We start from the raw sequence: 12,666 nt of genomic DNA, 5'->3' as shown, positions 1-12,666 counted from the left end.
TACACAACACCTTGGTTTTGCCCCTACTTTTCCACAGGCTTTAAGGGAGAGTAGGCGAGTAGCACACCTGGAGCAACGACCCCAGTACTATCCTAGAGTGTGTATGTGTGGAAGTTAAATTTGCTTTTTACAAATATCCCAAAGGCAACTGTAAGAAAACCCAAGCTAAGGATCACAAGTTGTGTGCTCCAGATTCATCTAGTATGAGAACCTTGGACCTGTTAGTGAAGTTTGGAACACTCTAACTTCTCTCATTCAAGACATATAAGAACACTCTGAACTCGTTGCATTTTCTGGAATACTTGTTCATGATCGCATATCGACATCGATACAATCACATGTAATTGCAAACTGAAGGCATGGAAATGGAAATTTGTTTTTTGTTTAACGTGCCTGTACAAACATGAAGCCAATTATATCTTTTAGATGGAAAGAACTAATCCTATTCAACATTCCTCGTACATGTGACCTCCCTCCCATATTTCTAAAACATGTGGTTCTTCCTTGTTAGATTACCTGTTTGAGAAGCTAAAAAAGATGGCATGCAAAGACCATAATCTGAACTTGAGGTCTAAAATTTGAAGAGAAAAGATAATCAATGCATTAGACAAAATGCTTCTATGGTCCTGGTATCAAATTATGAACACATGACTGATATGCAAAGATCAATAATCTGAACTGGAGCTCCAAGTATGACAGCAAAACTATAGAAATGTTTGTAAGCTCCCTATAACTTTGTTGGTTGTTGTAGTAGGCCTCCCAAACTATAGAAACAAAAGCCGCGGTTTCCGGCAGCTCAGCTCCCAAACGACCATGGCATCCTCGCTGGGGCTCTTCTGCCCCTGCTGAGCGTGAAGGCCGCGTCGTTGGCACACGTCCTCCTGGCAGTAGCGCACCTTCCAAACGACCATGGTGTCCTGGCTGGTGCCCTTCCACCCCTGCTCCGTGTGAAGACGGTGGCGTTTGCACATATCCTCCTGCCGACCTGCGTGAGATGAGATCCTCCTCCATCGTCATCTCCAGTGGGGGCGTTACATTCTGAATGCTAGGTATTCATTGTAAACAAAAATGCTGAATGCAAGAAAAGAAAGGGGAAAATTCAGAAATTAGAAGCTAATCTGCTACCTTGTCTGCTGATTTCTCACAATCACCTGAAGGAAGTTGCGTCTGATCTATATACTCTGCACTAAATCTTGGGCATTCATTTGAAGACACCTGAATACCCCCGACGCCAGCACTGGTCATCTCTCCTTCATTGATGGGGAGCTTCCTGCCGCCGCAGAAGTCGCGGCATCAGCATCCGTTCGGGTGGCCACCTGGTTCCACCGCTGCCTGTCCACCTCGTCGTTGTCCTCTTGACCTCCTCCATATCAGCATCTCCTTCCCCCTCCTCCTCCAATTACTCCCCATCCATCGCCATCTCGGCTGGATGTGCTCCTCATACGCGCCCATCGTTGCGTGGCGGCTAGCACCAACGCGAGGTGGTCCATGGCGGCGGTACCGCCGGGTCTTCTGTTGGGCGTGTAGGCTGCTCGGGGGCTGTTGCGTTGTGCCATGGTGAGGGGAAAGGATTGGGCAACGACATGGAGGTGCGGGAGGATGATGTGCCTCTCGGGCTCTGCCTAGCCCGCCAGCTATGCATCCCTCTGCCGCTGGCGCCGGCCCAGCAGCACCACCATCAGCACATACACGCACACCACCATGACCGTCTCGCACCATCACGCAGCTCGCTGTCGGAGGGCAGGATGGAGGCGCGGGAGGAGGGTTTGTCGGCCAGCAGATTGGAGTGAGGGGAGGGGCTCGTGGTAGAGGAGGGAGCGGCGATTTGGAGGAGCTCCTGGATTATTCGTTGGGGGAGTGGTAACTGTCAGCACCGCTTTGACTGGGCACGCTCGCCGCTTTGACCACATGAGAAGAAGGCAACCGAGATGGCAACCGGTAACCGAAGGAGGAAAAAAATGAGGCCAAACCAATTTTATGGATCTACAGTTACATATGGGGTAAATGTGGCATACGTGCTGTTAAACGATTGGAAAAAATTAGCTCGTCTACAGTACCCAGAGCAATATGGAGGCATGAATATGTTTAAACTTTATATAGGGTATAATGTAGCGGAAATTCGTCTTGGCTCCCGGGAGCATTTGCTCCCGGATTTTTGGGGAGCAAATTTTGTTTTTCAAAACTTTTCAAAAAATTCTGAAAAAAATCATGCATGTACCTGACCATGGCACGCACCACCTTTTGAAATTTCGCTGCGAAATGTCATCGTATGCGTCCTGGGCTCATTTCATGTCAGAAATTTGTCATTTTTGTCCAGGGTGCATACGATGACATTTTGCAACGTTATTTTACGCGTTGGTGCGTGCCATGGTCAGGTACGTGCATGATTTTTTTTCGGAATTTTTTGATAAGTTTCCGATTTGTTCTGATTTTTCGAAAAAACCGGGAGCATCCCGGGAGCCAAATCGCCACTCCCATAATGTAGAATGATTCAAACGAACAGTAAGTTCTATCAGTTATCATACTATGTGCAGTATAGTCTTTAAAAAATACTAGCCCGTGCGTTGCTACGGAGAACACGTTCAAATAAGTATTGAGTGTGAATAAAATCATATAATCCAATTTAAAAGACAATTTATTTCATGCTACCCTCTCGCAATTGTCTTTTGCTCCTACCAAGTTTGGTGATATGCTTCTTCCCTCCACTTCTCCATCCCATGTACTACACTTATGTTGATCAATTAATTCTTTCAGTTGTATGGGTACTTCTTCTAGTGCACTTCACATTCATGCTTATCTGAAATTCCGAACCACCGAAAGGCGACCAATTACTGAGTGAAGAAAACACTCTAGAACTTGGCAGTGAATTCTGAATTGGTCTGTGTATACATATAGCTGAAAATAAGTGCCCATTTCGAAGCTTATCCATGAGTGGATTGCGCCACACACTTGTTTGGGCATCCAGTAGTAATTTTTACAGATGGGAAACATTAGAAGATAAAAAAACAAAAATTAATGTAACAAGGATCAACAAGAGAATCAGCCATGTTTCCATCTTATACTTAGCAATCATAATATTCTGGGGAAAAACAGAGCAACAGCATGGTACACACAGCTAGCAATCATCAGCAGAACATCCACAGTGAACTTCCAATGATGAACAACACGAAAGCACACTCTCAGGTAGTCTGTAGTCGACCAGTGACTCCCGCCACTAAACTGGTACCCATGTCGTAAGTCCCCGTCCACTCCAGTGTGGCCGCCGCCGTCCTACTCCTTCGTGAAGGCCACCACCCTGCCCGCAACGTAGATGAGGAAAGTCACAATGCTGGACTCGGTCTAGTGGACCCTTTTTCAGTCCAAAGTGCGTTAATAAAAGCGTCCATGTGTGCAGATTTCAGGGTCACAAACATTTTACTTATGGCAGATGAGTTTTTCAGATCATTTTGCATTCTTCAAGTCTAAATTATTGAAACTGAAGCCTTGAAAGTGGTACGGCTCTGCTTGTTCCGACCGATCAGAGCAACCTTGCAAGAATAGCAATACGATGTAAAACAAGACTTATCATTCTATTGTTCGCAAGGTTGCTCATATTAACAAAACTAGAAGGATACCCCGCGCGTTGCAGCGGAAATTTCTCCGATTACTCTATTTTGTAAAAAATAAAAGGATATAAGTTGATTGAAATAGGATGTTATTTGTAGGGAACACGCGGGATTCAATTAGCGTAAATAGTCAAGAGGCTAAAACTGACTTGAAATGGTTATGTAGTTGGCGGCTAAAAGTTGATGATGTGGATAATTGGATGGCTTAAAAAATAGATGATGTGGCTTGCATGTAGAGTATTAATGAATGTTAGTTCCTGCCGCGGAAGAGACTATTTAGTCGCGATCCGTGTTACGAGCCAGGGTTGCCCCCAGACCGCTTCACGGCACCCACGTGGAGGGCCATTGGTCCCAGCTGGTAATAGGGCCGAGACTAAAGGTTCGACCTCTAGTCCTGCCTAAATAGTCCCGGTTTGCCAACCAGGACTAAAGCCTCTTACGGACCGGGACAGAAGGGCGTGTCTCCACTAGTATGAGAAAATAGCTGAAAAGGCAGTATCCAAGTATGAGGTATTTGAGGAGTGGTGTATGAGGTAGGGACAGTGGTATAATAGAAAATCACCTCAACGTAGGTTTGTAGGGTGCATGAACTTGTCCAAATTTCAGCAGAAGACATACATTTTAAATTTGTAAGTTTTTTACACCCAGCCCACCTGTGGTTTAGGAGTATAAACTTTATCGCGTGCAACAAGTCATTGTGCACGGGTATAAATTTCATGTTGATCCCAAAAGAAAGCCGGTTATCTTTTATTATTTTTTCGGTGTTTTCTTTCGAGAAAAAAGAAGGAGGACATGAGGTAAGTAGGGAGGCTCTAACACAACAGTGAGAAGGGCGAGGCAACCACCTGCGAGGCGCTACACACCCCAAGAGGGTGAACATTGCTCTTTCTAAGAGCCTAAGAGTAGGAAGGAAAGCTGAGGAAAGAAGTTTTTGGTGGGAGAGAAGTAGACATAGGTAGACCTGAGGAAAATGGGAGATGGAAGTGCCTAAGGCGGTCGCCATCGAGTCCCCATTAATTCAGAGACGTTCATGGGTATAAAAGTTTTGTGAAAATAATTGCTTAACCCCGTAGTTGTCGACAAGGATAGAGCCAGTATATATGAGTAGTTGTATGAGGAGTAGCCCGAGTGAGGATCAGACTCTCGCCAGCCATATTGTAGGACCAGGCATGGAAGATTTGGGGCAACGGGGTAGGTGATCCAGTGAGGTGACCGAGATGGAAATAACCTAGAATAAGATTTTGGAGAACATAGGCCACTATATTGAGAAGGAAGGGGAGAGTGGGTCCCCGTGGCGAAGACCATTTTTGTGTTTGATTCATGGCCGCGGAATCCCATTGAAAAGAATGTCAGTTTTACCGGTTGCTAAGATAACCACGAATCCATTTACTGAACCTTGCGGGAAACCTCAATGCAAGAGAGTTGCAAGAAGGGGTTCCATTTGATAGAGCCGAAAGCTTTCTTAAAGTAAAGTTTGATGAAAATGGTAGGGGATTTTTATTTCTGTCAACAATGGAGCAAATCCGCATCATATTCGAAGTTTTCCGAGATGCGTCTGCCGAAGATGAAGCATGACCTATCTTGGCCAACAAGTAGAGGGATTATGGCCTTAAGTCTGCCGGTATCGATCCGATAATGGATAAATAAACAATAGATGAAAGTCGAGGAAGAAAGTTTTGGTGAGAGAGAGGTAGACCTTTGGAAAACGGGTCGGGGGATGGAAGTGCCTAAGCCGGTGGCCATTGAGTCCGCATCGCATTCGGAGACGTTCATGGGGGTAAAAGTTGTTTGTGAAAATTAATGCTTAATCCCGTATCTACTGGGAAGTCATCAAGGATGGAGCATAGATGGGAAGCTGCACTAGGAGTATCTCGAGCAATGGAATATCATCAGCATATTGTAGGACCAGAGATGAAAAGATTTGGGGCGATGGGTATGGTAAGTAGATTGTCACAGTCGTTCACGGGGATAAAATTAGTTTTGTGAAAATAATGCTTAACCCCGTAGTTGTCGACAAGGATAGAGCATAGATGAGTAGGAGTATGGGGAGTAGCCCGCACAAGGATGAGGCTATCGCCAACCATATTGTAGGACCAGGCAGGAAAGATTTGGGGCAAGGGGTAGGTGAGCCGATGAAGTGACCAAGATGGAAAGAACTTAGAATAAGATTTTGGAGAACATCGGCCACTATATTGAGCAGGAAGGGGAGAGCGGTTCCCCATGGAAAAGACCATATTTGTCGTTGATTCATGGCCGCGGAATCCCATTGAGAAGAATGTCATTTACATGTTGCTAAGATAACCACGGATCCATTTGGCGAACCTTGTGGGAAACCTCAGTGCAAGAGAATTGCAAGAAGAAATTCCCATTGGACAGAGCTGAAAGCTTTCTTGAAATGAAGTTTGATGAAAATGGTAGGAGCAAAACAGCAGCATACTCGAAATTTTTCGAGATGCGCATCTGTCGAAGATGAAGCCCAACCTATCTTGACCAACAAGTAGAGGGATTATGGGCTGAAGTTTGCCGATATCAATCTAGTAACGAAGAAATAAACAATAGATGCAAGTCGAGGAAGAAAGTTTTGGTGGGAGAGGGGCAGACCTAGGGAAAACGGGGGATGGAAGTGCCTAAGGCGGTGGCCATCGAGTCCGCATCGGATTCGGAGATGCTCATGGGGGTAAAATTTGTTTTGTGAAAATTAATGCTTAATCCCGCAGCTGGCAGGAAGTCATCAAGGATGGAGCGTAGATGGGTAGCTGCACGGGGAGTATGTCGAGCGAGGATGGAAGTATCGTTAGCATATTGTAGGACCAGACATGGAAAGATTTGGGACGATAGGGTTGATGAGGTTACTGGCATGGAAAGAATCTAGAACAAACTTTTGTAGAACGTCAACCATTACATTAGTGATGACATATGGTAGTAAGAAAAAGTTTGTGAAACAGGAGGCCATGAGCCAAACCTGGATACTGTGGGGTTGGACTGAACTTTCTGAATAGAGGCCCGTGGGACCAGGAGATTCAGCGGGCCCTCCGTTTCAGTGACACGCAAAGCGCATATACAAGTACACAGGTCCACATGGGTCTCCTGGTCCTGGGTGATGAATATTTTTCTCCCACAAAGTTGTTCTTCTATCCTCTTCTAGAAGCCTTCGCTCCAGCGCTGTGCGTTCCCCTTCCCCTTTGCGGCCACCGCCCGTCGGCCGGACGGGATGGACGCGGCGGCGCGGCGCGCGAAGCCGAATCGGGGCAGGCCGCTCGTCCCTCCCAACTACGTCAGCCTCCGGGACCTCCGGGAGCTCCGCCTCAAGGAGAAGGAGGAGCAGCGGCGGCGGGAGGAGGAGGAGGCCGCCGCCAGGAGGGTCAGGGAGGATCAGCGGAAGCGTCAGGAGGAGGAGGAGGAGGCCGCGGCCAGGAGGTTTGTCGAGGAGCGGCGGCGGCGGGAGGAGGAGGAGAAGGCGAGGAGGGCTAGGGCTGCTGCGGCGGCCCCGGCGCCGGCGCCGGCGCCGGAGATGAGGGCCTCGTCGAGTACTTCCTCCTTCAGGTCTAATGAGAGGGCCCGCGGAGGGCAGCGGTTGGTGGTCGTGGCGGATCGACCGCCGCCGCGGCGAGAGGAGGTTACTGCCTTGAAGATTGATGTCCGTGGCAACAAGGGGCCGGACGGCGGCCCGGCCAATGCACCCCCAGGGGGTGGCTTCAAGGCGCAGGTCTCCGCGGGTCCAGGCGAGCCAGCCAAGCCTGCTGCCGCATCATCTCGCGCCGGCAAGCCAGAGGAAAAGAGGAAGGGGGAGGCCTCAGGAATTCAGGGCACAGCACCGGGGACCAACAGTGCGCCAGGCGAGCTGGTGGACATTGCATCATATCGAGGCCCAGGCAGGCCGAGGCACAGACACCAGGGGAGGAAGAAGGGATTGGATGGCCGGAGTACAGAAACAGCCATGACTAGTTCGATTGGTGAGGCGGTGGAGGCATCGTCACTGCCAGTAGTCAATCAGGAAAGCAAGGGCAAGAGTCGACCGGGTGACCGGAGCAATGAGACAGCCCCAGCCAGCATACCGGGCAAAGCGGCTGAGGCATCACCGCCGCGAGGCGTCAAGTCGGACAACAAGAGGAAGGAGAAACCCTCGGGAGGCAGGCAGGCGAGCACGGCACCGGGCAGTGATATGCCGGATGGCAAGAAGGTGGAGGCCTCAGTAAGTGAGGGCACAGCATCTGGGGTGAGCAGCGTGTCAAGCGAGCACGCCGATGCAGACGTTGCATCATGCCGACTGCCCCTCAAGCCGATGTATAGGCGCAAGGGGAAGAAGGGATTTGATGCCCGGAGCGTAGAAACAGCCACAACCAATGTGGCTGGCAAGACTACAGACACATCATCATTTGGAGGCGTAAATTTGGAGATTAAAGGGAATAAGGGATTGACTGAGCAAGGCACAGAAACAGCCTTGCCTATGATGTCAAGCAAGGCAGCTGACGCTTCACTAGCTCGAGGCTTCAAGTCAGAGAACAAGCTGAGGAATGAACCCTCAGCAGGCAGGCATGCAGGCATGCCACCAAGCACCGCTTGTCGTGATGGAATGAAGACTCAGCCCTGTCCGGCCGCTGTGGGCAGCGGTAGCCAGAGGAGCAGCGGTGGTGGCCAAGGGACCACCTGGGAGGCAAAAACAGAGGGCCTTCAGGGAAAACAGAGAGCGGAGGAGGTGAAGGCACAATCGCATCCGGCTGCTGAGAGCAGTGGCTATTTAAGAAGCAGCAGCGATCAAGGGATGATCCAGGCGGCAAAACCCGAGGGCTCCGGGGAGAAGCAGCGCGTGGTGGAGATGAGAACCGCATCCCAGCTGAAGCCAAGGAATATGAGGAACTCCGGTAGGCAGTGGCCTGGCGATCACAGCCGAGTGAATTTCGCCGCAAGGCAGAACAGCATGGTCTGGATGCCCAAGGCTGCTGCCGCGCCAGACTGTGCCGAAGTTGGAAATTTTCCTTAGAATATTAGTGTAGATATGGTAGCAGTATATGATAACATGTGTCAAATGGTAGATTTTCGATCTACCAATTAATATGCTAAACCCTATGTATAAATTAGGCTTCAGGTTGCCTGACAGGTTTGACAGATTGGTTTTGGTGGAATATGGTAATCTCTGTAGACTCCTGTTGTAATTACATCATTTCATTTTTTGATGTTAATCCGCACAAGATTTGTTTGTTCCAAACATGTTGCATACAAAAATAAGTGGCATTGAGGTGAGGATGGTAAATAGAAATGAATTATACATGCCATATATTCAAATATAATTGTGGAAATATACTGACTGGTGCAGAGTTTAACTGGGGAAGAACAGAAGCCTGTTTCCTCAATCTAATTCGTCGTGGACCGTTTACATTCTGCTGCTTATAAGCAGAGATAAAATAGAGTTATGAGGCGTTTGTTTTCTGCTGTTTCTGACCAGAAACAATACCAAAGTAAAACTGGTGTTTTCTGCTGTTTCTGACCAGAAACAATACCAAAGCAAAACTGGTGTCAGAAGCATTGGAAGCTCCAATTGGCTGATGATGACATTATCCTCATTCGAATCTCCCAGTAAGTACATGCTACATTTCTCATCAAAATGTCTTACAAGCTATGAATCAAAACATTACATATTGCTGCATATACAAATGATTCCCTGAATCACCGCCTAATGTCTAATTCCCACTGCTTCATCCTCGCATTGTCACATATCCTAGAGCGAGGGGAAGTACCTGCTCATGCCATATGGAAGAGCATAGAACTCCTCACTTCTGACATCATGCCTGTAGGACTTGAATTTCTCCAACCACAGGTAGCCCCTGTCCTTCCTCACCTGGGGTTCCCAGTAGAGATGTGTGCAATCCAGAAGGTAGGCGAGTATCGCAGCAACAGTTGCGGGCGAGGAGAATATCACATTGGTAATGACATTGAACTGAAATTTCAATGAACAGGAAGAAGGTTCAGGTAATGATCAGTGTGAAAGATATAAATTATAAGTAGTTCTGTCACCCTGTGGTTGAGTATACATACCGCGAGTGAACGTGTGTGAGCTGGTCCAAAGCCGTAGAATGTCTCAAACTCCCGGAAGTACTGTGGTATGGACAGCCCCAGGAACAAAGAGATACTGAGTATGAATTTGGTTCTCAGGGTGTTAAGGTTGCAATATTGAAGGTAGCAGAGGCCTGCAGCAGCTGTTTCAGGGATGAAAACAAGATCAACAGAATAAAAATGTTATGACAATTCCAGAATTTGATTCGATGAAACTCTTATGGATGGGTGCATAATGCTCACCTGAGTAAGCAAACAGAACGCAGTAAAGTGCAGAGAAAATTGGCAATGGAATAGATGCGAGGATTGCCCCAAATTTTCCTGTTGATAATCCATGTCAGCCAACTGAAGTCGCTAACTATGAATGGTGACACTGATAATGCTGAAAGATTCACAGAAAGGGAGCAGTACCAAAAAGTGAGAAGAAAATCATGAACAAGGCTGAAATCTTTATAACTCGTCTGCTTCCAACTCGTGTCAAGGCCAGTAGACCACAGTTCTCACTGTAGAATCAAACAAGGACAATTAGTTGCTAATTTCTCATGTAGGCAAGTTCTGAGCAGTGGCTCTTAGCAGACTAAGAGTGCTAAAGTAGATGTAGAGCTCATTACACTGAAGCTGCTGTGCCTGTCAATGTACCGCACATCCCATCCAGTATGATAGATATGCCCTGAAGGTTTTGAAGTTGCATTGCAGTGAGTGGAAGTCGGAGAAAAATATTCATGAGAAGAATTAAGCTTTTAGCTGTGTTATTCAAGCACCTGCCAGCCGATTCCACGAGCGAAAACTGAAGGCGGAACCCATGTCGCGCCTGCGTATCTTGACACCGCAATTAGGGTCCCGGTAGACTGAAAGTGGAAGTGTTCATCAGAATACGCAGTTAGGGTACCGGTAGAGTGGTAGACGCCGCAATTTATACTTTTACCTAATTTTTTTTTTTTTTTGCAGATTCACGACTAACTGGTGTAGGCATTTTATGTTACTTGTTGAGCTTTATTTTAGTAAGATGTTATCCAAAAAGCCAAAACACTGCCCAATATACGCTTTTGTGGTTAAACCATTGTCTTTGCGCAGACATATTTTGCTTACAATGAAACTTTGTTTCTCCTGTCTGTGCTTATGCTAGCGTTCCAGATGTGTGATGAACATCAGCAAGAGACAGAAACAGTATCTGAACATGAGTTTTTCAGTTATTGCCCTTTGTCTCTCTGATGATCAGATTTTCTTATGTGCATGAATGAATAGATGACATGAAGTGCAGTACCTCGATGAGTGACGCGAATGAAGCGGCCATCATGGCGAAGCAGTCTTGCGCGCAGAAGATGGGGTATCCCCACTGGAACGGGTAAGGGAACCTGACCCTGCTCATGGCAGAAGCAAGAAGCTGAGCCTCTCGAGATCGAGCAAGAAGATCAACACGTCAGAGAGAGTTTGAGCCTGTACCAGGGCGCGGCGTGGATGAGGCCGGAGCTGTCGGTGCGGCAGGCGAACTGCGTCACCGGGTTCCTCTCGTTGTAGGCGCCAGCCGCCGTGAGTATCTCGGCGAAGATCCACACGATGATGACCGTCACCAGCACGGCGCACCGGCCAAACACGAAACTCCCTGCCGCGAAGTAATGGGAGGCGTACTGCAAGGCAGAAAAAGAAGTGGAATAAGGTTTCGGTACCAAATGTCGAGAGAAAAGGCCATTCATAATTCTGGATCAGTCTGAAATGGTAACAAGCATAGCGTAAAAAGAACCTCAGCGAATATTATGAGCAGCACGAGCGTGGGGAGGCCTATCTCGATGCACTTGGCGACCCCGGGGAAGGCGAAGTAGAAGAGGCCGAGCGCGGAGAGGGTGACGAATGGGACCGCCGCGAGCGGGCTGAGGAAGCGTATGAAGACCCGCCATATGCCGAAGAAGCCGATGACGGCCTGGAAGACGCCGGCGATGATGAGCGCGCCCTGGAGCGACCGCATGGTGAACACGAACCTCTGAAGACGAAAAATGGCGGGCATTCGTCAGTTAATTATTGAGTCGTACTCACACGGGCAGAGGGACAGAAACAGAGAAGGCGAACCTCGAAGGGGTCGATGATGATGAGGTATCGCGGGCTGATGATGATGGCGACGGCGGGGTAGATGTAGGTGTAGGAGCCGCCCATCACGGCGGGGAGCCGCGTGCCGAAGTGCACCTGCAGCAGCGTGTTGATCCCGGAGAGGAAGAGGATGGTCTGGATCACCACCGCCTTCTCCTCCTGCAAGCAATGCCGCGTGCGCGAGCGTGTGTCAGGCAGAGAAGCTCATGACAGTGTGGCAAGATGGAAGGGAAGAGGGAGAGGGAGCTCACATGGCCGCCGCCCATGAGCGGGACGAGGATGGTGGCGATGATGACGGTGGTGCCGAGCATCACCAGGTAGTGCTGGAACCCCACGATCACCGTTGTGACTGCGCCATGGAATGGAAGCAGAGACGTTAGATACTGATTTCAATACTCAAACTAATCAATCGATCCTCCAAGGCTTCCTTGTACTCTACTCACTCCATGGCGGCGGGCTGGTGATGCAGTAGTCGAGGCCGCGGAACTGCTCGTGGCAGGGGTGCGGCACCAGGTCCTCGGCCTTCACCGGCATGGCTGGAGCGCGCCCACCGGCGAACGGAGGAAGACCAAAGGATCGGGCGCTGCGGTTCAGTTCGCGGTACTGAAGCGGCTGTGGGAGGAAGAAACGCAGGCGCGCCTTCCTTTATGTAGCCGGCCTCTCCCGCTTCCTCGTCGCGTCCGTGCAAGCGCACCGTGCGTTTCATCATGTCGCCGCGGCGTCGGTTTCTACTTCGCGCGTCAGGTGCGCTTTACGACGGCGTCTCTGTCAGTCGATGAGCCACCTCTTTTCTTGTTTATGTTTTGTTCTGCTGTACTGTATAAAAAATCACCAATTACTCCATTCTTCTGTCCGGTCTGAACTGGATGGTGGTTTACAGGGGCCTCCTCTTTGACTCAAACAATTTTTGTAGTAGAACATTCGAAAC

General features: G+C 48.8%; 2 protein-coding genes across 2 annotated transcripts; one reads left to right on the top strand and one right to left on the bottom strand.

Moving 5' to 3' along the window:
* Positions 1-6,712: 6,712 nt before the first annotated feature.
* Positions 6,713-8,811, top strand: LOC127293351 (uncharacterized). Its single transcript, XM_051322948.2, has one exon. The coding sequence runs from the start codon at positions 6,817-6,819 to the stop codon at positions 8,584-8,586; it is 1,770 nt and encodes a 589-aa protein (XP_051178908.1). The 5' UTR covers positions 6,713-6,816; the 3' UTR covers positions 8,587-8,811.
* A 306-nt stretch (positions 8,812-9,117) lies between these two features.
* Positions 9,118-12,372, bottom strand: LOC127293350 (nucleobase-ascorbate transporter LPE1). The gene is made up of 12 exons (XM_051322946.2): positions 12,182-12,372; positions 11,990-12,087; positions 11,721-11,897; positions 11,398-11,634; positions 11,100-11,284; positions 10,921-11,017; positions 10,418-10,504; positions 10,268-10,326; positions 10,068-10,159; positions 9,900-9,977; positions 9,639-9,799; positions 9,118-9,540 (listed from the first exon to the last, which is right to left on the bottom strand). Exons 1-12 carry the CDS (start codon positions 12,270-12,272, stop codon positions 9,322-9,324), a joined length of 1,581 nt encoding a protein of 526 aa, XP_051178906.1. The 5' UTR covers positions 12,273-12,372; the 3' UTR covers positions 9,118-9,321.
* Positions 12,373-12,666: the final 294 nt, after the last annotated feature.

The sequence above is a fragment of the Lolium perenne genome, chromosome 4 (assembly GCF_019359855.2).
Source record: "Lolium perenne isolate Kyuss_39 chromosome 4, Kyuss_2.0, whole genome shotgun sequence".
Taxonomy (NCBI): Eukaryota; Viridiplantae; Streptophyta; class Magnoliopsida; order Poales; family Poaceae; genus Lolium; species Lolium perenne.
This window is presented reverse-complemented; position numbering and strand designations above follow the sequence as displayed.